Consider the following 26,441-nt stretch of genomic DNA (forward strand, 5'->3'; position numbering starts at 1 on the left):
GTAGAGTATGATATCGAGGTCGAGTAAGACAAAACAATGCTCGAAATACGTAAGCAATGCTAGTTCACACAATATAGATTGTTATCATATTGGCCGTGCCTTATTCTCCTAACCACTAGAGTCCTTCTCCCACACGATTCACCACGCCATAGAAATGAACGCATTGCGAAGTGGTCATGAGATATCTCGTGTTTGATTATTCTCATGAGACCGAAACCCTTTTGTTTAACTTTTTCTTTAGGTGACACATCCAATAAAGTTCGATTCTCGACCAATGAGACGCAAGAGCGCGTGTATAGAGTTACAAACTAATGAACAAGAAAGTAGTTAATAATTAACTTTGTGGTTTGAGAGTGGGTTGAAAATAAAAAAAGAAAAAAGAAGAAAAAAAAAAGAAAAAACATACATAGAAACTACGTGAAAGGTTAAAAAAAAAACTCGGTGCTCGTTTCCGCCCCGACGGAAGTACGGAATTAAATATTTCGAACGCTTCCACGTTCGCTCGTTATTCTTTTCCACGTCGGAGAATAAAACGTGCCGAAAAATGTATCCACTTAACCTCGATCGTACGCGGTGATTCATTTCCCTCTTTCGAATAAACATCGTTCTCGCGCTCGCGCTCGCGATCCCACGTTTTCGTAATAAATTTACGAACGCGTTTTGGAGCGGAAATACTTCCGGTAAGCCTCACTTCGTGGAAAAGCATCGCCTTTCGAAAAGATTTAAAGGCATGCGAAACAATGTGGATCCTCCTTGACCGAGACAAAAGTGGTGATTTTCTCTCTCTCTCTCTCTCGATCTCTTTGATAATAGAAAGAAATAAAAGTATCGAAAGCTTAAAAAAAAACTACGACGATATTATAAACACAAGGTGATGCACGTTGCGACAATTCGTCTAGTTAAATTTCTAAAATATCTTCTTCCGATTGAACTCAAATTGAACGTGAATTGTCTGAGAAGCATAATAGAAAAAATAAAATAAATTACTTAATTTATTGAAAGCACGATGTTACGATAATTGTTATAAAACGTGTATGTAGGTATAATTATAGATAACATATTAAAAACCTCACGTGTTTGTCAAGAACCAACAAACGTGCACGGTCGTACTACTTGTTTTAAGCTCGGAACTCGAAGTAAAACGAAATGATCTCTCATTTTTGTCAATCTCCTTCATTTATTCAAAGGGTTATCTACTCGAACGTGGTAAAGCCATACGAAACACACCCACACATACACATTACTTCTTTCTATATCCTTCTTTCATTATCTAGTTTCCTTTTTCATTTCCATTTTGTCATTTTTTTTCTTTTGTCCTTAAATCAAAATAAAAGAAACGTACATGACGTAAACAGGAATGTTTGGCGGTGAGCGTATTAGAAGAACGTGCATTGTAATGTTGCGGCTACCATGCGGAACACTACACGGAAATGACACTGGAGAGTGATGAAAATCGAAGAAAGAGAAAACGAGCTAGCCAAAAAGAGTGAGAGAGAAAGAGAGAGAGACAAAGGGAGAAAGAGAAAATCCATACCGTGGTTCTTTCTTCTGCAAACGTTTCGATGTAATTTCCTGCGGGCAGAATTTCCTCTTTCTCTTTCTCACTCTCTCTCTCTCCCTTATTCTCTCACCGCATGGCGAAATATATAGCGTGTATGAAAGCCGATTTACAGGCAATGGCCAACGCGAACGTGAGTACGCGCATGATCGGACGAATGGTTTAGGATAACGAAATGTACGGCTGATTAGTTCCAACATTTGATTGATGTCATTACAGATTCGCTTATACCAATGACACGAACGTACGTTCCCTGACGCAAATTATCTAGTATACACGTACTATAGGTAACGCAATGACATTAGCGGATTGCTGTTTGCAATGGCACGTATCGGTTCTAGAGATACTAATAGACGATAGGCTACCCATCTCGGTTCGGTTGATTCTACTCGAAACTTCCTTTGATTCATTCCTTTGGAAAGGGATCTGCAGTTGGTCATAATAATAAATCGATCTAACGAAAATTGTTATGGAAATTCAACGTGTAATTACTTTTCACTAAGTTTCTCATTTATTTAGTTTTCAAAATATTTTCTCATTCGTATTAAACGTTGTTATTAACGAGAAAGAGAGAGAGAGAGAGAGAGAGAGAGAGAGAAAGAGAAAATTAGAACAACCAAGAGGATGGATTCGTACGGAAGTAATTTCTCAAAGATTCTCAGAAGGTTAGGTTGGAAAACGTAAGACGTTCGTTAAACCCGAAAGACCGATGTATCCTTTTCCCTCTGGATGAACGTTCTTCGTAAAGATCCTAAGGGAGTCTTCCGGTAAAAGGCTAATAACCGTCGAGAGGGCAATTGTCGAGGATGAAGGCTGCTTTATATTCTCAGCAACTGTCCGTTCAAGCAGCTGGTTGCACAGCGTTGCTACGTGCTCGCGATAGATCAGAGCCGCGTTTGAAGTGAACGCCCAACGACAATGCATCTTAATAGGCGAACATTGCCCTTACCTCCCTTCCGTCGTCGGCAGGAACGAACTGTCCCTCCTAAGTACGCCCAAAGGAAATAATAAAAGCTTGCCCACAGAGCACGATCCAACGACGAGAATGATAAATACATTCGAACTCTCATGCAGAAACCCAACATGAACAAAAATATCAAATTTATTGGTAATCCTTTCAACGTAGCTTCTGTGGTAAACCTAACTAACCAGAGAATGGTATATCATGATTTAGTAAATAATTCCATTCGACATTTCGATTAATTTACTTTGTTTACCCACATATGTAAATATACGTACACATGAGTTTGCTCACTGCCCAATTGCTCCAATTGCTTCTATTTTTTTTGTTTTTTTTTTCTTTTTTTCCCAAATTTTACTCTCAAACCACTCTCGTTCGATATTTAACTTCATATATTTTAAATTAACTTTTGAAAATAATTAATTGATTTTAAATCACAAACATTTCTATAGTAGTTACATAATGAATGGATATAACTTTATCAATTTCATCTGTTATTCGTTCTGTAAAGTTAATCGATCTGGGGGAAATGTATAGCTCACATATCCATTTATTCATTGTCGATAAACTTTGTACTCTAAGAAAAACTGAAACTTTTTTCCTGTACGCATCGATGCAAAAGTCTAATAAAGAAAGATTGTAAAAAAGTAGGAAAAATTAGTTTCCTATATTACGTCGTCGAACATGAAAATTTTTAGTTTCTGACGAAACTTCGGAAGAAAAAAGAAACGTATCATCGTCCTGTTCTTTCATCCTCCATGTTAGTACTGTGCTGTACCGTACTACGAAGATATGTATACGTTATATGCTACGCGTGCTTTCTCCGATGATAGAAGTTTTCATATTGAAAAAAAAAAATTGTAGAGGGTGGATTGGGGGGTAAGGGGTGTTGGTTTAGGAAGAAAAAATGGAAAAGAAAAATAGGCACGCGGCTGGAATAGTACTTTTTGGAAAACGTGTAACTTTTGTCCTAGATATTTTTGCGTGACTCGCTTCGAAAGGTACCGATACAAATTTCAGCATATTCAAGAGATAAATGATTCGTGTTCGTGTTGGTTTATTCGGGTATACCGATACGCGGCTGAGCTTTTGGGAAATCGAACGAAACTGGACTGAAGTAGTACGAGCTCGTTTCATCTCCCTTTTTTTTCTTTATTTTTTTTTTTCTTTTTCTATGTATATTTTTTCATCGTTTGTAGGAAAGAGGTTTGTTCCGACGTACGACGGCTTAATGTTACTCGAGCGATATATTTCTGCATCGATGACGCCATTGTAGTTCGTAGAGAGGCACCGATAAAATAGGTAGGTATTCGTTTGTAGCAACGATAGATATGAAAGAAGGATCCTTAGCCTCACCTGCGTTTCGTCGTGGCATCTAATGGACTATACTTCGTCGACGAGTTCATGGCTTTTCCATTGTTAGCGTGTAAACTATTGTCGCGGTGCCAACTGCAGATGCGCTTAGACTTTTTTAAACGGCGTGTATACGTCGAGAAATAGGGGGTGGGGGAAAATATAAATAAAAGAAAGTATAAGAGAGCATAGGTGAATTATTAAAACAATAGTAGAAAACTTATTGCTTCCTATATGCATATGTATTATACGATGCAATATATTTGACGATATTTATACTTACGTGTGAAGTATTAGGACAGAATGTCTATATTATTGACGATTTATCGGTTATTTACTAATCTCGAAACTTTTCATTGAAACTGTGCGTATGTGTGCATATATATGTGTGTGTCAGTGCGTAATTTATGTTTTCGTATAATCAACTATCGTGTTAACTGCAATTTAAACGGAAAGTGTGTTTCCCTTTCCACAAAAACGTGATGACTCTCTTGGAATCAATTTGTAAAGTATCTGAATTCGTAGGGTATTTGTATTTGTGACGAGTTCGGTGCAAGAATGCACGATTGAATTTTACCAAAATCGTTTCGATCGTTTAATTAAATAGTTATATGTGTACATAAGTACGTTCAAAGAGATAAAATTTACGATAATGAGTCTGCACCATTGAAAAATTTAATGTTTACCGAAAATAGGTATTTACTTATCTACGTGGTTGCTACACCTACCCGACTATAAAATCACAGATTAATCAATTAACGTAAGATTATTTGATAAAGCTTCATAAATCGTGCACAATAGCCGTGCACATTCTGATTAAATACTACACCGCTTATGGAAAATCGATCTTTACGTTCTGCAACTCGGTCAGTATTTAATGATAATTATTCAATAATTCTTGCAATTATGAATATATATGATAGAGTCATTGAATTTGCTACAATTCATAGAAATTAAACATTATGGGGATTATATATCTTTGAAATTATAAAAGAATAAAATAAGCTTATTATATTTAGCAAATATTCGTATAATGTGACTAATGTGTTATGCCTTTTGTGAATTCGCGTTTTTAGAAAATTTCTTTCACTAAACACGGTATTTTCCAGTGTTTAGTTTTCTTGAGATAATTTAAAATTAATTCATAAGAGCATATTATGCATTAGATATAAATTCAAATAAGGTTCTTCTTTCTCTATTTCTCTTTCTTTTCCACAAACTATTCTTGATAACATATTGATCATTATTATTATTATTATTAACTGGCGTTAGGAACTCGAAAGTTCATTGCCGCAAATACCAAATCCCACCATTGTTCCCGTCCCTGAGCGCGATCCTTCCATTCGCGGTCTTCGTATCCTATTTCTTTCAGGTCTCTTCTAATATTATTCTCCCATCTACGTCTCGGTCTACCTAGTGGTCTTTTCCCGTTTGGTATACCGACCAATATTTTGTGCGCTGTTCGATCTTCCCCCATGCACGCCACGTGACCAGCCCATTTTATTCGGTGTGATTTTACGATGTTAATAATGTCCGGTTTGTTGTACAATCGATGTACTTCAACATTATGGAGTTTTCTCCATTCGCCCGTTTCTTCATTGCGTTTTGCACCGAAGATTTTACGAAGAACTTCGTTTTCGAAAACCCTACATTTCGTTTCGTCCTGTAAAGTAAGCGACCACGATTCGCTACCATAAAGGACTACCGGCAAGATGATTGTCCTGCATATCCTGATTTTTAATCGCCTAGACAGCAACCGCGAGCTGAGTAATTTGTTAACTGAATGAAAACATGAGTTGCCTAGATTGATTCTTTTCTTAAGTTCTTCGTTAATTTCGTTCGTCTGGTTTATGATCGATCCTGAATATACCTAAAGTTGCTGACCCGCTTAAAAGTTTTATCCCGGACGACCAAAGTTCCAGTACTAGGCCTATTCTGAACTCTATCGGTTACCATATATTTGGTTTTCTCCGCGCTTATTTGTAGCCCCAAATTTTTGTGTTATCTATTAGTATTTTTTCGTTATTAATTAATGCCTCTCGATTGTCTCCTAACAAAGCAATATCGTCCGCGTATGTCAACAATTGAGTTGTCCCGTTCAACTATAGACCATCTTTACTTTTCTACAGTTCTTTGACAGCGAATTCCAGTACTAAATTGAACAAAATGGGTGACAATGCGTCCCCCTGTTTTAACTCGCTATGGATATTAAAATCTTCCGACATTTGGTTACCTAACCTCACTTTACCTCTAGTTTCCTTTAAGCAAAGTTGAACAAGGTTGACCAATTTTCTTGGTATCCCCTGTCGTATTAGGATTTTGAGCATTTTTTCTCGTTTTAATGAATCGTACGCTTTTTGAAAATCTATATAAAGTTGATCTACCGGCTGATTAAATTCCCATTTTTTCTCTAAGATCTGCCGAATAGCAAAAATTTGGTCTTTAGTCGATCTATTTCTCCTAAAACAGCACTGGTGATTTTCTATTATTTCCTCTGCATACGGTACTATCCTAGCTAGTAAGTATTGATCATTACTAACAAATAAAAAAAGCAATTACGAAATAGATGAAATTGATGGTTATGATGATAACGATGTAATTGTCAATTAGTGCAAATGTACTTTTCAAATATATCGAATGACTGTATTTTATTATATAGCGCGTTATACGAAGAATCGTTTTATATGAAATCACTAGATGTAATATTTTTGATATGTTATATGGTAGTCTAAAGTATATAAGCACATATTTTGTTTTTATTACTCTCTTTCTTTTATGATATTTGAATCACATTTCTACGAAACCTTTTCACATATAGTCCACTTTTCCCAAGAGGTCATTTTTTTATCGTCTCTTAGGAGTCAACAGCACACGGTTTTCCAAACGGGTTATCCATCCATGTACTAACTGTGCTCATAGTTGCTCGACTTTAGCGATCTTACACGTTAACTAATTTTCTCAACGTGTGACTTATTGTTAGATCTATATACTAGTGGTTAATTTGAGAAATAATTAACCAAGATTGAATTTGATCACGAACAAGTTGTAGAAATATTTCTTTCGTAGATTATCTTATCGAACGAGTGTAAAAAGAAGAAAAACGAACGATACGATTAAAGGATAAAGGATAGATTGATAAAATGTATACGCTTAAATAGAAATGGAGGTAGACACATTTAAATATCGAGCTCTGAATAGTTGTCGTAGCTTGCGAAACGCAAACCACATCGGACAGATCTGAGATATCGCTCGTTTGCGTTTCCTCGAGAATTAGGTAGCGGCAAACAAAAAGCAACGCTTTCGAATGGGAAACATCGTCTCGCGTCACGGCCACGAAACCACGTTGGACACTTGAAATATCACTGGCTTGCGTTCTCCCAGAGAACAATATAGCTAACTGCCGCGATAACGGCTGGACTCGGTTGCTTTTGCTCTTGGATGTGTTAAACGCGAGCCAACCCGACGTGATTCGTTCCGTAATATCTCGCGTAGTCTCCGTCCGAAATTATCGTTGACGTGGAATACGTTTAACTATATACATGTATCTATAGACATATATATGTATATATTTATATGTGTGTTCATACGTATGTATACACTTATGTATATGCATAGGTAACAGCTGCTATCCGAGTGACGAAGAGAGAAACGCATCGTCTACTCAAAACTGACCAGGCATACCAACTACTCACAGTTCATGCTGTGTAAATTGTGTATCAAAAGGGAAACATTTCGACGATACATTCCATTAAGTTTATTTACATACCACGGTTCCCATTGTTCTCTCTTGATTTTACTATTTATTCAAGATTTTTCTTCTAACATTTATAACAATTCATAGAACATAAAAATATATATAGTAATCAAATATCGTATGCGAATAAAATACCAAATGAAATTCCATTTCTTTAACTCTCTCTCCTTCTCACTCTATCTCTCTCGAAAAAAAGAAAAAAAGAAAAAGGATTTAAATATATCGAATTCCGTTGAAAATGTTGCACTCTTTCGAGAATGTTTTGGAACGAATCGTAAGTAAAAAAAAAAATAAGAGTGGAAAGGGAAGAAGAGAGAGAGAGAGAGAGAAAACATGAAGGACGTTCGACGAATCTTATCGATGAATTATTCAACAAGCCACCGTATTTATCGGTGTATTTATCTATAAACGTGGGTACACGTTACTTGCATTTATCGTGTACTTTCGGTAAACTTTTAAGCCCTAGAACGAACCTTTTGTAGGTGTGCTTGTTAAAGGACTCGAGATAAAGTCGCACAAGGTTTTACTCGAGGACGAGGACGAGGACGAATATCGAGAAGAAAAATGACCCCTAGCATCGACTAGACTTTAAATTCTTTTCGCGTCGAGACAACACTGATGAGTAGTTAACTATCTGTGTGCTTCACCTTTCCACGCCTTTTCATTTTCCAACGTAGTTATTTTAAAACTAGTAGAACCCTTTGAGGATCGTTTGTAACCACGAATCTCACCACATAGCATTAATTCAGCCACCCTATCGATAAAAGTCAAGTTCCAATGGGAGGGAAAGAACACATAAAAGCTCGAGGCTTTTAAAACAGATGGTCAAAGGTACATACTAACGTGGCTTGTTCGATAAGTGACGACCGTGTTTCCACACCTCATTGTCACATCTCTCTCTTTCTCTCTTTTTTTCTTTTTTTTTTTGTTTTTATTTAAATATCGATTCCGTCATTTTCTTCAACGATTTTCCTTACCCGTCTAACTCTGATTTATCTACCATTCTTTCTTGTTTACATCGTGCAACAAGTTTTCTATTTATCACGTCTCCTGACATAGATCGTCCGTGCCAAAGGGTAACGAGCTTTTTCCTGCTATTTCGATGATGAAAAAAAAAGTCTAAATGTGGAGATCGTGCCGAATAGTTGACTCCAAATTGTAATCTATGATAATTGTTAGTGGAAGGAGATTAATACGAAATGAAAATCTTCTTAATTGTAAACGTTTCCGATAATGTCCGATTGTGTTTAACAATACGTGCTATATCGTTAATACCAAGAAATCATACAGTTATGCATTCAAGTATAATATACTATAGTAGATAGGGCCATTAGCATAGAGCTTTGATAATCCGATTGCAGTGAAGAGGTTTGAATCGAATTAGTTAGTGTACATGTATTAAGTACATTGTAAACTTCTTGTCAGGAATTTACAATGCCCGTACTGCTCTATTAACTTTAATTTTACAATAAATTCTAAACGTAAGAAGAAATGTTAACATTACATATAATTATTTATCTTTCAAATGAAACTTGGAATTTTTTGTAAGTATAATTGTTCACGTAGAACAACGAAATTATACTTGATAATAATAACTTGAAAATTTGACAGTAAACTGAGCTCAATCAACAGTAATTTGTACATTCATTTTGCAAGCGTCATAGCCAGAGGTTTCACAAATGGGAGAGGAAGAGATTTAGTATCAACGTTAATAGCAAAATGTAAACCTCCTAGGCAATCTCTGCGTCGTAACCCATACGTACGGTCATCATATCGTGGATACATAATGCCTAATCTAATTCTATAGATTCGCATCAATACCTGGCATGTGCGATCGTACAAGAGAGACGTACAAGCAAAGAGAGATATAGAGACAGAGAGAGAAACAATTCTCCCAATAGAGAGCAAACGTAGAGTTAGGAGAGACTGTTTCGAGCCTTTGGTGAATTCACCTGTATCGCGATCAATCGATGACCTACAACCAATTATGGAGCTACATCTTAATTGGCAAACACATCGCAAACGAATATGTCGTTCGTTTGCGATGATTTTTCTATAGACGAATTTTTATCACGTACTTTCATACTAGCTCTCCTCTCTATACCGTCAGTTTAAAGGAAATTCATATATATATAATATTTCTTTTTTCTTTTCTTTTATCTCTAAATAAATAAATGAATAAGATTATTTTCAAAGTATTACGAGACAGTATTACGATTCTAAGAACGTAGACGTGAAAACAAATCTTTTAATTCTGTAAAAAATATTATATATAGTAATATGTGGGGTTCAGACAGAGAGCAATATAATAAACAATAACTGAACTGATGATGAACTGAATGTGCGTGATAGTTTATTTAATTATGATGTGATGTTGAGCGGTATTTACAAAAAGTTTACAAAAATGTGGCGTGGTTACAAAAATACAGAATACAAAAGAGTTATAAATATAAGACCGACTGACTGACTAATAAACTGATAAACTGACTGATAAAATACGCAGACGAATATAACAGACTGAAAATATAATTATTAAACTGAGAACTAAGGACTAAGGAATCGATACAGACAAACGATATACAGATTGATACAGATTAAGAACTGATAGGCTAAGGAACTTGATTTCTTACTTTCTTTCACATATTTATATTATAAATGAGTAACACACACTCCTTTAAAGAGGGAAGGAGATTTTGAATACTATCAACCAATAGCAGAAGGATCCTCCCCCCATAGTCTACCGATGGGTACAGTTATTGTTTTTGATAAAGATCGCAGTGAAATCATGCATAAAGGAACTTCGTTTTTTTAAACAACGGAATATCTCCCCCCCCCCCCAATCTCCGAGTAGAGTTTTCTTTCACTAAGATCGATAGTGTATTCAAACGGGAAATAAAATAAATAAAGAACTAAATATTAATTTTATCGTCTACAAATACTATATTTATGAAAAAACATTTCAATTTAAAATTAATTAAAAGGAGGAACAATTTATAAAAATAAAAAATAAAAAGAAACACTGCTACGTTATTAAAAACATACTAAATTATCAAAATTGCCTTATATCATTAATAATTTGCACAAGTTAATTGATATTACGTTGAATAATAGAAAGACCAAAAAAAAAAAGAACAAATTAATATATTAATTATTATGATCAATACAATCGTTCTCGTTATATCTACGGAAATGAAAATGAATGGAATTCGTATGATACGATCTTTCACCTATATCTCAATAGAAGAAAAATATTAACGAAGCCATAGAAATTTATATGAAAAGTATAAAAAAAAATTGCTCTATGTAGAGACTTGCATGTTATATAGTGTTGAAACTGAAAGAGTTGGTATGATATTGAAGAAAGTAGTAGTAGTAGTAGTTGCGAGATTGCGAAAAGAGTAAGCTCGCATATTTTAATAGGTACCTTGCGAAGAAGGTGACGCGAATGACGAGAAACGAATTCCTGAACACGCTCGGGCCATCGAGCTTGATAGTAAATGTTCTCTTCGGTGAAAATTCGATTCACGGGGCGTTGGTGTTGCTTCGATCGACACGAATACGTATATAACCTCTCTCTCTCTCTCTCTCTCTCTCTCTCTCTCTCTCTCTATATATATATATATATATATATATATATATATATATGTATAGAGAAAGAGAAAAAGAGACAGATATATGTACTATGTACACGACAAGGTATGCGTTTATGTGATGTAAAAATAATATTTTAACGGAGTGTTTCTTTCAGCGTCATCAGGTAAAGACACGTTCCCAACGTATACAGACGCCTCTTACGTATAATAAATCTGCTTAGTCCTCTTTTCCTCTCTTTACATATTTTTATTTCAATATATACTAGACGTGATAAAGGTACACGTTCGATTGTTTATCGACAGCCCGAAGTACTAAATTTATTTCATAAATTTTCCAAAGAAACGAGTAATGCAATCGCTCAACTTAAATATTATTATTGTCATCGTTCATAAATAATTGAGATTTTATTTTTCAATTAATGAATTCTTTATTTATTTATCGATCCAATATATCTTCTCTTTTACTTATCAAATATTAATGGCAGACTTAATTAAATTTATTCAAGATTAAGTAAATAATTAATTTTTAAACAAATTTAATAAGTGATACTCTTTTACCATTTACATTAAACTTGAAAGTGTCAAGAAATAGTATATTTATATTTAACATGAAATTTTTAAAACAACATGGTGTACGTATCGTATCAAGTAAAACATAGTTAGACAGCAATTGTGCTATGTTGGCATTTTTATCTATTAAAACTCAAAAAGTGTTTGTTGCAAGCTACAGAATCTATTTTATATATCGGTATTTCTCTTTCCTTCTTTCTCTTTTCCTCAATCTGTCTCTCTCAACTCAAACAAACACGTATAGTTTTAAGTTTTACGAGCGGAACGTCTATTCAAACTCACAACTGACTTTCACGCAGGACAAATAAGATCGTAATCCTTTAGGTGAATTTTCTGTATTATGATTCTCGCAGGAAGATTTACGGGTCCACTAAGAAGAACCCTGTATCTCCTTCTATCCCCGTCACCACCCTCACCCGCCACTCTCTCTTTCTTTTTCTCTTTCACGAAAAGACACACACGGTCGTAAGACGGAATGAAACTGGTGGCAACGTACCGCGACGCTTTTCGTCTTGTCTCAGAAAACGAGAATAAACGAGTACACGAGTCCTCGTCGTTTTCTACGAGTCACCGAAGAATGGAAGAAGAAGAAGAAAAAAAAATAAAAATATAAACAATGCAAAAAAAAACACAAAATAAGTAAAATACAAAGAAAGTAAAAAGGGGTCTTTGACGTGTTACCTGAGGGAAAAGCGATTTACAATACCACGAAACTATTTTCTATGAAATAACTTTGCAAAGCGTTAAATTTGATGGCAACCGAGACGAAAGGAAGGACAAAGAGAAAGAGAAGAAGAGAAGAAAAAAAAAAACAAAATATAAGAAGAAGGATTAGAAAATTTTCTGAACTTTCGACTCGTACCTACCAGAACGAGTTCTCCTAGCATTTCCACCCTTATCCTTTTAACTCCCCTCCACTGAGCGAACTGGTTTTAATTAAACGCCAAACGTCGTCGTTGCGATGAAATTTTTCGGAAATTAATTAGAAAATATACGAAGCGAGGTTAATCACCTCGTCTACAACTAGAAAGAGAGAGAAAGAGAGGGAGAGAGAGAGAGGATCAAGTAGAAAGGTAAGTAAGCTCGACGAACAGGGGTGTGTAGTAGTTCAACGGACTTCGAAGTGCTAAAAAGCAACTGGGTTGAGTTCTTGAATCGAGAAAACAGGTAGTAGTGTAGACCATTTTTTTTTTTTAAACGAATTGATCAAGAGAAAAGGTTAAAGAAAGAGAACGTATTGTTATTTTAAATGACTTACTGTGGTCTTATTAGAACAATCGAATAATACAATGATGTTTAATTAAAATTAATTACAAATGTATATAGTAGCAACGATTCTTCAAATTTCTAAAGAATTCCGTAACAAAAATACCAAAAATAAGTTCTATCTTTTGGAATAAAAAAGTATCATTACTATAGATTATATGAAATTTTGCGAACAAAAGAGGAAAGTGAGGGTAGCATCAAAGACTCGAGACTAGAAAAGAAAGAGTTAAAAGAATTGTGTCCTTGGTCAGCGAAGCAAAGAGGAAACGTATCGACGAGCTCATTTTTTCCCTTTTTTTTTTTAAACGCAAGAAAAGCTTACGGCAAGCACACACAATGGATGGTCGAGCACGAAGAAGAAAAAGAAGAAAAAGTAAAAGAAAATGAATAAGAAAAAAAAATAGGAGAAAGGAATAAGAAGAAAAAGGAAAGAAAAGAAAAAATAAAAGAAAAAAAGGAATGCCCGTCGGGATGCTATTATAGGACAGGTCTAGGCGCAAGCGAATAGACGAATCGATGCCAGCCTGCAAATTGACCCAAATTGGAAAATAAACGAAAGAGGATGCCATTGCCGATCTTACGGAAACGAACGACATTTCATATCGATAAGGAAGTACTCTCTGAGAGAAGGAAGGAAGAAAGAAGGAGGAGGAGGGTAGATAAGGGGGGCTTGATGATGAAGGACGAAGAAGAGGGGAGGAGAGGGGGCTTAGTGCTCTAGCTACAAAAACTCAAATCCACGGGGAACTATTCGCGCGTCTGTATAATGCCCTTCTTTCAATGGTCGAAGCTGCTTTTCTCTAGCTCTCCTACCCTTAAAAATATCCCCCTTTATGCTACGTCGGCGACGACAACGATGACGGTGGTGGGTTGGCTACATACACGGCACTCCTTTCGAACAAAGGAACTCGCTCCACAAAAGTTGACGTCTTAGAAAAGAAAAGAGAAAAAGAGTGAAAGAGTGAAAAGAGAGAGAGAGAGAGAGAGAGAGAGAGAGAGAGAATGACTGAGTGAGTGTGCGAGTATGAGAGAGAGAGAGAGAGAGGGAAGTAGAGAGTCTACTCGCGGAACTCTCTAATGGCCGAGGATTTTTGTGCTGCTCCTTGGAATATTGCTTTAAGTAGAAAGTTGGGAGCTACCGTTTTCTCGCGTCCGACGTACCCTCCGGCTAACTGAAAATGAAAGAGCAAAAAAAAAGATGGATATATTAAAAAGACCGCGTGAGAAAGAGAGAAAGAGAGAGAGAGAGAGAGAGAGAGAGAGAGAAAGAAAGAGAGAGAGACGAAGAAGAAAGATGGGTAAGAAGCTAATGTTATTTACTTTACGAATTCGAATGAAAACTTTTGCCTAGAATAAATAATCGTTGACATATCCCGCACGTATACGTTTAAATACGAAGGTAAAAGCGTACTTTAAATTCTCCATTGTTTGCGAAAATTCCGCTCAAGAACACGATATCGTTCGTGAGAAACTCATTTCGGATGTTCACTTAAATACATACCCTGTTGTTTAAACGAACAAACACGTTAGAACAAAGTACGTACACACGTTATCGCTTTATCTCTTTATCTTTTTCCTTCTCTCATCGTATATTTTTATTTTCTTCTCTTTTTATATTTCTAACATTGATTTTCAATAAACTTTATTCCTTACTCTATTTTTTCTTTTCTTTTCTTTTCTCAGTCTCATTTTTCTTTGATGATATAAGGATATAGATAGAAAGAAAATAGAGAACACTTTCGTTTATTCATAGACACGCTCCTTCAAGATAAACCATTCTTTTTTGCTCTCTTTTTCGATGAAGACGTTACTTGAAAATATAGTTGAGTGAGAGATACGAGATACGTTGCGTGCACCTTGTAAGACTGTTCGCTAAAGTGTTACTAACGACTACAGTTCATTGAATCGAAGCTAAAGGCAATAAATCGAGATACTTTCCTTTCGATTATCTTAACAGTTTTCTCTCTCTCTCTCTCTCTTTTTCTTTCTCTCTCATACATCTCTCTTTTAAGCTATCAACGAGTGGGTATGCGATAAGTGTAGACGCAATTTTCTGTAGAGACACATGAGGCTTGACGTTCTGTGAGAAAAGTGTCACGCACGTTTCTTGATACTCTCTCTCTCTCTCTCTCTCTCACTTTCTGACTTTCTATCCCTGCTACTCTCTTTGTTACCATCCCCAATAGGAGAACATCGTGCAAAGTGCCACGTAATAGCGATTAATGGAAGCGCATCCATTTACCACAACCAAAGACATCAGGCGTGCGTGCTAACGCGCTTTCTAAGTAGGCACTTCGATTAACCAAAGTGCCCGACTCTTCTGTCTGCCACTTCTCTCTTAGGAGACTCTTGTCTAACAACATTTTATTTCTATCTAATAACAGAGAGATAGAGAAAGAGAGAGGGAAAGAGAAAGGGAAAGGGAGGATGAGAAAAGATGCGAGGTAATGTTATTCTCGTTGCTCGTGAAATCGGATATAACAGAGCAAATATTTGCAAATAATACAATACTAAAAAAAAAAAAATGATGATGCTTGTAATCTAAAAGGATAAAACATGAAATGAGGATATTTCGAATCGTACGCGTTGTTGTAACGCGTCATTAATGGAATTCGTTCTTCTTGTGACGTCGTTTAATTCGATATTATTGTACGAATGAAAATATATCGAATGTAAAAAAGGCTCCCTTTCATGTTAATAATTGAAAAGGATTTATTTTAATCTGGTCAAGTATTAGGGATCATTTTTGTTGGTTTAAAAAAAAAAGAAAAGTAACTATGTAAATAATTTATATATTCTCGCGTAAATAACTTTTGCCAATTTTACTATAGAATTTCTGGTAATATTAGGAAGAAAGTGGTAACAAATAAAAAATGAAAAGCAAGATTGAGAGAGAAAGGAGCTTTATGAAACATCACCAAAAAGTGGACACGACCTGTATTGTTGCAAATTTCCGTAGTAATTTTAGGTTGCTATATCGATGAATAATAATCAACAATTTTTTGAAACGTACAATAATAGACAATAAAAGAAATATGCAAACAAACTGTACGATATAGAACACATACATACACACACATCGATACACTGCTCATTCAACATTTTTGAAAGTAAATCGCTTTCGTTAATTTTATCGAATTTTTATCAATAGTCATTGTAATTAATATTAATTCAACTTATGTTAAATTTCTTCAAAAATAAATCAACACGCGAATTTTCAATTAGCGTAAGGTTGTATAAAAATTATTTTTTCTTTCAAAAATAAAAATGTCATTTTGATTTTCCCGATAGAAATCTATGTTAAACGTATCTTATAATAAATAATGATTAAAGCGCGAGGACGGGCTAAAATTGAATCGTTATTATTGTTAGTACGGTACCATGGGAATATAATTTTCGAAAGTGCAAACACGAAGATGTTTCTCCTTCTTCGAATCTATACCGGCAAGTAGTTAATGAACAAGATCGTTTCGTTTCGAGTAACGCTATTTCGTTTATACAGAGTGGTATGGGTAGCTCTCTCGATTAACGGAGAGAACAATTTAATTCCTAACAGAGATAACCGACTTATCGGCGAAATATATCGGTATCAGGACGTCCCACGATAATGCTATAACGGCGTGCGTGAGAATGGTTCTTCGATATCGCGACTGAATATTCTGATATCTTTCTCTCTCTCTCTCTCTCTTTCTCTCGCATAAACACACACATACATACATAAACATACACACACGGATACTCATACACTATCTCTGTCTCTGTCTCTCTTTCTGTCTCTCTCTTTCTTTCCTTCCTTTAATACGCATATGGAATCCAGAATCCCGAATAACGATTGTCAGCCGAGAACGCTGAGCTGTAATGTACGCGCATTACGGGCCGACTGTTGAGCTCGTACTTAAGACTTAAATGAAATTTAAGTAGAATATGGCTTAGCGTTGAGTCAAGGAAAGGGGACGATTAGTTCAATTTAAAATCAAGCTTTACGTAAATTCTTGAACGTAGAAAATGGAATTAATTTGATAATCGGAATAAAGAGGAGAAAATTTGAAATATTTCATTTTAAAGTACCGACCATAGAAAAGCTTTGCATCATTATGTCAGGTTATTTTCATTTTATTTAAACATTCGGTTGATTCTATTCCGATAAATAAATAAGATGAAAGAACTTCCCTTTTGAATAAACTTTCTAGGACTTATCGTGAAAAGGTAATTGATAAATTACTGAAGCTATATACTTCATTAAAATTTTCATAGAAAATGGAAGTAGACAAAAAGTAATGTTTTAACTTTGTCCTTTAGTTCGAATGAATCAAAGACAAACAAAGAAGAATATACATGGGAGGCATGCAAAAGATCATCCTCTAATATTAATTCGCCAAGTCAACACATAATTCCCCTCCACTGAAGTTTCCATTCTCCTTTATTTGAAAACTAAAGTAACTTGAGTTGTACTCAAAGAGCTCTTATCAGCGTACGTACCATCAACGTTATAGTACATGCGTCTGATATCAAATGTTACAACAATTTTATAGGAAAAGGTAAAGTTCGAGGACACTTGTTAACTACTCAGGGACGGCAGTATCGTTCCAACATTCTAATACCAGAACCTCTGTCTGTCTGACGCTATCGCGACTCTCTCTACTTTCCGTTGCTAGTAGAGGAGCTGTTATTACTAAAGAGGCACTTCCCTAAACTCAAAACTTCAAAACGATCGTTTTTACTCTCTTTCTTTCTCTCTCTCGCTTTTTTCGCGTTTTTTTTTCTTTCTTTCCATATTTTCTAAGAATTTTCTAACGTGTGTGTGTTCTACACCATCCAAATCTGAAGATAGATATCTGTCACGAATCAGAAAGGAGGGCAAAAATTTTCATCGACAATTTTTCTCGACTCTCGATATTTGCACGCTTGTCAATCGAACATTGGGGTATGAAGTCGAGACGTCGAATTTCGTTCGTCGATGTACTAGCAAAGTCGACAGAGAAATAGAGAGAAAGCGTAACAAAAAAAAAAAGAAAAAAAAAGAAAGTAAAAAAAGAAGATATAGCGACGAACTAACGCAAATTTTCGGTCGAACGCGTCCTCGGCGAGACTTCGACGAATGACAGCCCTTGTCCTTTTTTTTTCCTAGCAACTATCGACAATTATTGCCATTATCGATGGACGAAGTTTCGCGATTGCGAACTGTCCGTCACTTTGGACCGTTTTTCCTCTTCTTTCATTCCGTGTTAGTCGAATACACCTGAAACGAACAGGTTGTATCACGCGCACACGCATAAAACACGTACAAACTGGGACGCGCATATTTGCACATATTCTGCACACGCGCACAAGTTTATAAGAGTTCTCTGGCACTTTTACGTTGGAACCGTGTATCAATGTCCGCTCGTTCGAGCGTTAACAACGAGGCAGACGCGGCCTGCTCGTAAACCTTTGAAGCTTGGCTCTACCTCTTGAACACGTACAATCCTAGCAACCTAGGTACGGCCCTGGGACCCATATGTACCACCAATACGCGGAAGCTCTAGGTAGACTTAATGGCAGACGCGACATGTAAATGACCTATCGATGGATCAACGGGGCACATCGGCTTTTCACAGCACCCACCTCTATCTGTCTGTCTGTCTGTCTCTGTCTCTGTCTCTGCCTCTCTCTCTCTCTCTCTCTCTCTTCGTATCTCAATCTCTATCTGTTCATCCATCTATCTTTCTCCCTATTGGTCCCTATCGCACTATCTCGCTTTGTCGTTAAACGTTCAACCCAAGGGGGTATTCACTAGACAGGCTATCGAAAATCTTTTAATTACAATCTTTCGTTTTTGAACGATATCACTGCTGAATAGCAGCCGGTCTGGTCACACGAATTTTTCATTCGAATTCACTTTTCCACCTTCCGTTTAAACGATAGAATACGATCCTTTTTTTTCTTCTCTTTTCTTTTTTTTTATTTCCTTTATTTCCACGAGGCTTATGTTGATTTAAATCCCTCGAAGGAACGATATCCTCAGATGTTTAACTTTCTTTAGGTGTAGACGAACGAACGAACGAATGAACGAACGAACGAAAAAACGAAAGAACGAAAGAACGAATGAACGGAACGAACGGAAAAATGGCAGGGAGGTGAGAGTATACGTAGCCTTCTTAAAATCTAAAGTATTCAGAATAAGAAAGAAAGAAGGGAAGAAAGAAGGGAAGAAAGAAGGGAAAATTCAAAGAATAAAGAAGAAGAAAAAGAAGTAGTAGAGTAAAAAAAAAAAAAAGAAAAGTGGAAAAGGAAAAGAAAAAGGAAAAAGTAGAAACTAAAAGTTCCAACGCTGCTCCGTGACGACCACCGTCGTTACTCCCTTATGTAACTTCTTATGTAAGCGAAAGCACGGTTTACGATCCAATCGTAAGATTCGACGTGGGCTCTTGAGACGAGAGAGAGAAAAAGTCTCTCGGTGCGTTTAACTCTTCGAGTTCTGCATTATTTTCATGCTCTCAAGCGATCCGCAAATCTTCAATTCCTTCAGCTATTCTTTACGCTTTGCGATTATTTTAAATCAAGTTACAAATTTCTAAACTATCAATGACCCTACCTTATATTCTTCTTTATTTTATTAAGCGTTAAGATAAAAATTCAAATTCTTTTTAACATAAATGACTTACTTTAACTTTTATTTTCTCTCTTTGACCCTTTTTAAATAATAATTACATGAAGTATTAATTTTAATTATTAGGCATAATAAATTAATTCGATGATTTTGAACAAATTTAGTATTTATTTATTAAGTAATCATATATGTATATTTGTTATTCTTCGAAATAGTCTCTATTATTTTCGATTACTTTAATCCATCTTTCAAACATTTCCCAAATTTCTTGACGGAAATAAAATGAAGATTTTGATGCGATGAATATAAAAGCATTGAATTATAATTGCTACATCTAATATATTAATGTTATTCAATATTCAAAGAATGATAAAATATTTTCTTATCTATTCATTTATCTTTATCCACTATACTTTTAATGGATCAAAAAGTTACCAGGATCATTTATCTTATTCAACTTTATGAGATATGAACTGTTTTAACGAGCGAAGGGAGTGCGTGATCAGCTAAACAATATAATATATCAATAAACATCTGCTAGTATTACTTCTTTGTAGTCCCAAGATCTCTTCTGCTTTCCGATAGGGTACTAGGTAAGATGAACGTAAGAAAAAAATATCATTCTTTTTCCCAGTCACGTTTTCAGTGGCGAAGGAAACGACTGGCTAAGTTGCTAGAGCAAGGAAGAGTTGTGGTAAGGGGAAAAAGACGGGGGGGGGGAGAGAAGGAAAAATAGGAAACGAAGAAAAGATCTATTCGAGGTCGGCACACCCTCGGGAATAATAGAGTATCGATAGATCGTGTATCATTCTTTCTTTTCCACTCTTTCTTCATCACATAAGGCATGTCTCTCTTTTTCTTTAGCTCATTTCCCTCGCGAATTTTTCCAACGGGTTACAAGGAAACTCGGTAATCACTTGTCTTGGATACAGCTGACCCGAAATTGCTTTTTTATTATTGTTGTAGATTTGTTTGTCATCCCTCAATGACCCATCGACGAGAGTGAAAAGAAAAGAAAAAGGGAAGGTGGGAAGTGTATAGAAACAAAAGAAAAAAGAAAAAAATTGCCAACAAGAAGCCAAAGTTTAATTCTTTAAAAAACATTCTAATAATATGTATCGATGAAGAATATTGTAACATTAATCGACTTATTAATATTTTATATATTAAAAGGGAACCAAAATGATCAGATGTAAGTTCGAATATAATCTGCAATAAAATGATTTACGAATAAATGTGTGTTTTGATAAATTAGGATGGAAGACAGGGAAAAGAATGAAATAACTTAACATTGTTTATTATCGCGGTATGAAATTGCCGAAAATAGCCTTATTATCGTTCAACGTATCGGACACAATTCTTAATTGATTTTGATGAATAAGTCCAATTTAAAAAGTGAACGTTCTAACGTTTTAATGCATAATTCGAATTTTATAAAAATTTTATTGTTTATGAATATAATCGTTTTCTAACATACTATTTTTTATTTTTTTGTTTTCGAGAATATCTTTTCCGTAAGAATAAAGCTTTTTAAAAGATTCAGAGTTATTCACAAAGATATCTTGTTTATTTTATAAATATTTTTCTTAGAATTAAAAAAAACAATTTAATTAAAAAGTAACGAAGAAATTCTGATATTTTGGCTAAGTAATGACGAATTATTTAGGCAAAATTTTCATTGATAAAGATAATATGAACGATTCTTAATATCTTGAATTCATTTGTGCTCTTAAAAGTTTTATAAAAGTAAAAGCCTATTGATAAGTAATGAATCTGAATCAAGTAATTAAGAACGTTACGATCGTTAATTTCAAATAGGAAACACACAAATGCTTGAACGTTATATGATATTTTTGAGAGTGAATTCTGTTACAAAAAGTCGAAAGTATATAGCAACGGCTATAGGTGTTAAATAGTGATATAATACATTCCAACAAGTTAAAAAATTCTTAAATTTTTAATCATATGATATTATCATTAACAACGTTTTTTTCGTGCTAAATATATCCTTTAATCTCCTCGTAGCTGAAATAATTATATTAATAAATCATTTTTCTGACATGCATAAATAAAATATTTTTATTTTTGATTGGATATCTTACTAACTTCTAAAATGAAATCCATATGTTTCATGACCAGTTATTTTAATAACTGGCATCATTGGGAAATGTTCTTGAAAAAATCTCGATTCGAAGTCATCCAATTGCAATTGAAAATTAGAAGTGTACATAAAACCTATCGATTTTTTTCGTAACATTATCATATCTTTTATGATCCTTAGTTTATAATTGAACAGTCGGCTAGTTTCATCTGCTTTATCGAGATAGAAAGACCTGACATCTATCTTTGACCCACGTATTAAAATGCAAACGCTTTTTGAATCATATTCCTTTTCATGTTCATTATGATCATGATTACAAACTGATATATCATGTACTACTCCACCCCATATAGAAACACGTTTATTTATAAACCTAGGTTAAAAGATAAATTTGAAATATTTACAAAAAAAATTAGTTATTATGGATATAAAATTATAACAAATATTCAATATATTACCAGTTCAATAAACATGTTTCTAATTTTCTGTAAAGAAACGAACCGGAATCATTGGTTAGCCAAATTATTAAACTTTTAGTAGGAAAACGGAGTTCGAAATATGGTTTGAATATATTTTTCAGCTGCTCGTTTTCACTGAAAGAATTATCGATCACAGAATTTAGTTCTTTACAATATGTTCCATTTAAAGAAGAATTAGTACTGAGAGTTAGAGTAGAAATGACCATGTCTTGTATTTCAGGAAAAAACAATCCTATAATAGAATTCGTGTCTTCTATTTCATAATATTTATGTACAACTACTGAATAAAAATTGCGTGGCAGATACTGGCAATGACATCCTTTAATAAAACAAAATATTTTTAATAACAATACATTATGAATGTATCCTTATGCTAAATTGAACATACTTTTTGAATCTTCTTCTTCAATTGCAGTCATAATGAAAAATATATTAAAAACAGTTGGTACGTGACAATTATTTATCATATCTAGTTTTAAAAAATTCCACCTAAGAGGGGGTTCCGTTTCTCGTCTCTTTCTTTTAATGCATATAGGACCTCTTGATACTTGTACAGACATTGCTGCTTCATACCAAGAACTATAATAATAAACAATGAAATAAAGTTATGTTAAATTTCTCTTATGTAAATACATTTATTGTACGATCGGTCATGTATCATACAAAAAGTAAGTACAGTTAATTATTAACGCATTTCATTATTAGTATGAATGTTTGTTGTTTATATACCGACAAACTACAGCAGCATTTTGTAGATCTTTTTCATTTAAAAAATTAAAAACTTCCTGCAAGCAGTCGTAGTTTAATTTATTCCACACTTTATATTCCAAATTCGACATTTTAATAATATGTAGCTTTCGAGAATATACTATCTTTAATCGATTTATTTATATTTCATATAGTAAAGGGAATCAAAATGATCGGATGTACGTTCAATTATAATCTACAATAAAATGATTTTCGAATAAATGTGGATCAAATATCAATACTTTATTTTTTCGATATACACACTTACATTTCGCGATTAATCATGGATAAAAGACATTTGAGTATCAACGTTAGTACTTACTTAGTTTATTCCACTCTTGTTTGACAATATTTCTTCTTTTTGCTTTTTCTACTAGTCGAATAAGTATGCTGGCTGGTTTTTATTTATTTAAAAAAAAGTGTATAATATATATTACGTCTAGGAAGATTTATACAGAGACTGGCTGTTTAAGGTAATTCGAATCTGTTAAGGTAACTATCTTCTCATTGCCAGATCACAGTACGAAGTAATTTATCTTGAATATATGAACGATTTATCCTATACAAACAACATAAATACTGTAACCGCTTTAGTAACTGTTATTTTACTTATAATAAATTTGAATTTCCTTCAAAATATTGTTCTGAACGAATATTAAACTATTTACGATACCTAATAATGTATATACTAGCACACATAACAGACACAAATATGAATCGTTCTATATCCATCGATGAAATATAAGTATAACATATCTTATAAGAGACTTTTGTTAATTTTTCCAAACGATCGTTCAATGCATTATATTATTAATGCTCTAAAAAAGTATTTTAGCATTAGGTTTTCAAATATTTTATTCTGTGTACGACGGTTAAGTTTTTATTATTATAATGATCTCTACTGTGTTTATTTAGTTTTGTAAAGGTTTTCAATATCTTTCTTGTTCAAAGTTAAACACACGCAACATAATGAAATTTAATGCTTGTACAGAAATCTCTATTACAACTTTTATCATATTCTTACCATTTACCACTTTTTATTATATGATCGAATTTTTTTGTTCATACAATTAAATACTGACACTTATGGTTTATTAGGAAAATTTATTATTACATTATATTAAATATTAATTATTATTATTATAATATATATTAAATTATTATTAGAAAATTTTTACTTTTATTTTTATATATTAATATGTACGCATAAATCTTTTTTTTGTTATAAAGAGGATATCAATAATAAAAAATATAACAACCATTTTTAAAATTATATATTTGATTTTAATTTTAAAAGTATTATTGTTAGAATAAATATAAATATAGTAAATAATTGTAAATTAAAATGTAGTTACAAAAACAATTTCGGCAATTGATGTGAAGCAGATAAAATGTCTTAATTTCGACACGATATGAAAACATCAAAAAATGTTTATTATAATAAATGTTAACTATGTTAGGTGAAGTTTTCAATGAAATAATCAGTTCTTTAAGATTTGTTATACAGTTTAACAAGCTGTTCCTATTATTGCACATTCAATTATATGTTATTATCATAAAGGTTGTTTTCGGTAAAGAATCGGATTTATTTGTTATTTTTGTGTAAGATACTGAAATTAATGTATAAATAATTAATTTTTCTTAGATAATATATAAAAAAAAAGAATTGTTTTTTCTTTTATAGACCATTTACTAACCATCGTTATTTCCTCCAAATGCTTCTAAACCAAAATAAGATGCTAAAATCATTTTCGGAAAAAATTGTTTTATCGTAATTAATTGTAAGTCATACAATTTAGAAGCAACTTTAGAAGCAAAAATTAAACCAATTGAATGATTTTTTAATCTTATATTTTCCTTCAAAATTTGTAGTTTATTTTCGATATCTACTTGAGTATTTATATTGCCATCTATAGATATAGAAAAGCTTTCCATCTCTGTACCATTTATTAAAACAACTGCGCAACTCAATTTATCATTACATTTCCGTGAATCATTCAAATAATTACAAACTGATAAATAATATATTCTTCCACCCCATACAGGAATGTTTCTATTTGGAAACCTGCGTAGAAAAATAAATTCAAAGTATTAACATATATGAAATAATAAGGTATATTTTCTATATTTAACATATTACCATGATTTAAAAGCTATCTGTAGAGAGTTAGGAATTGTACAATCAGACCTGCAGAAAATTATCAGACAACTTTTTGTGTGACAATTATTTTTAAAAAATGGTTTAAATATAGGTTTTATTAGTTCTGCGCAATTCGTACCATGACGCATAAACTCTTTGAAAGGAACCGTAATTATATTTATATTATTTTCTTCAGGAAAAGATAAACTGAACATACTTTTTTCTTTTTGTATGTTACAAGAGTACCACAATTCTAATGCATAATTATTCAATGGCATATGTCTGCAGTAACAACCTATACACAAATTTTTAAATTTTTACATAAAAATCTTCTTTAAATCAATATATAAACGAAATTGAGCATACCTGGTTGTGGTTCTAAGTTTTCTAAATTAAGATAGTAAAATATATTTAAAGATGGTTTCTTTCGGAAATTTGCTGTTAAGGCTTTATGTATAGATGCAAAATTATTTAGGCTTTCTGTTTCTTTAAAGTTTCTTATACGATATTCTGGACCTCTTGATTGCCTTTCATCATTTGCTGCTTCCATCCATGCTCTATAATTATGAAAAAAAGAATTTATAAATGTGAGAACATTTTTATAATATAAATATACTAATTGTCCATAAACGCTCTAATTATATACAAAATCCGTTGTTAACTAATAATATCCCCACTTACAAAACAAATATACATAAAGGACTTTCATTGTATTTATACCTCGAAACCTTTGCAGCATTATCTAGATCGGTCCAATTTAAATACGAAAAAATTATACGTAAGACATCGTATTGTTGAAATTGTTCCATTGAATTTATTTATTTAACGTAAAAAAAAGAATATAATAGTTTTAGTAGATATAAAATGATATATGAACAGAAGATTAATTACAAAAATTCACGCCGAAAAAATTGTATTACAATAAGTTTTTCGTAATAACATAAAATCAGCAGTATCTGACTGTTACAACTAATTAGACCTTCATAGGCAATATTTTTTTATGATTACCATATGAAAGAATTAATGTACAGTACATGTATTAACAGCAATCTCTTCAAAAATGACAAACTTTAAATGTTTCTGTTATTTCTTTTATTTGTAAGACCTCACAATGTCCTTTCACTTTAAAATGAGAATTCTTACTCACATGAGACTTTTTGTTTTTCGTATAATAAATTATTTACTTTACAGATATATATATATATATATGTTATTATAGTAAGTAAGTTTGAATATATATATATATATATATATATATATTCAAACTTTAAATATAAATAATATATATGTATATGCTTTTATGTAAATATTTACATAGTACATGTAAACA

General features: G+C 33.3%; 3 protein-coding genes across 4 annotated transcripts in view; 1 reads left to right on the plus strand and 2 right to left on the minus strand.

Moving 5' to 3' along the window:
* dpr12 (defective proboscis extension response 12) overlaps positions 1–26,441 on the plus strand; it is a 231,958-nt gene that overhangs the window by 50,030 nt on the left and 155,487 nt on the right. The window lies entirely within an intron of this gene.
* On the minus strand, positions 21,319–24,089 carry LOC149032983 (uncharacterized). Its single transcript, XM_089171041.1, has 5 exons — positions 22,954–24,089; positions 22,613–22,803; positions 22,204–22,543; positions 21,751–22,118; positions 21,319–21,669 (listed from the first exon to the last, which is right to left on the minus strand). The coding sequence occupies exons 1-5, from the start codon at positions 23,061–23,063 to the stop codon at positions 21,602–21,604; spliced, it is 1,077 nt and encodes a 358-aa protein (XP_089027167.1). The 5' UTR covers positions 23,064–24,089; the 3' UTR covers positions 21,319–21,601.
* LOC149032984 (uncharacterized) overlaps positions 24,381–26,441 on the minus strand; it is a 71,248-nt gene continuing 69,187 nt past the window's right edge. For both annotated transcript variants that reach the window (XM_089171209.1, XM_089171208.1), the window contains exons 2-5: positions 25,478–25,668; positions 25,112–25,406; positions 24,669–25,036; positions 24,381–24,581 (exon numbers count right to left, since the gene is read on the minus strand). In XM_089171209.1, coding sequence (XP_089027335.1) covers positions 24,508–24,581; positions 24,669–25,036; positions 25,112–25,406; positions 25,478–25,661 — 921 coding nt within the window. In that variant the 5' untranslated portion in view covers positions 25,662–25,668 and the 3' untranslated portion in view covers positions 24,381–24,507. The remainder of the gene's footprint in view (positions 24,582–24,668; positions 25,037–25,111; positions 25,407–25,477; positions 25,669–26,441) is intronic.

Source organism: Polistes dominula, unplaced genomic scaffold, assembly GCF_049000335.1.
Source record: "Polistes dominula isolate Pdom_NZ unplaced genomic scaffold, Pdom_raw_medaka contig_31, whole genome shotgun sequence".
Classification (NCBI taxonomy): domain Eukaryota; kingdom Metazoa; phylum Arthropoda; class Insecta; order Hymenoptera; family Vespidae; genus Polistes; species Polistes dominula.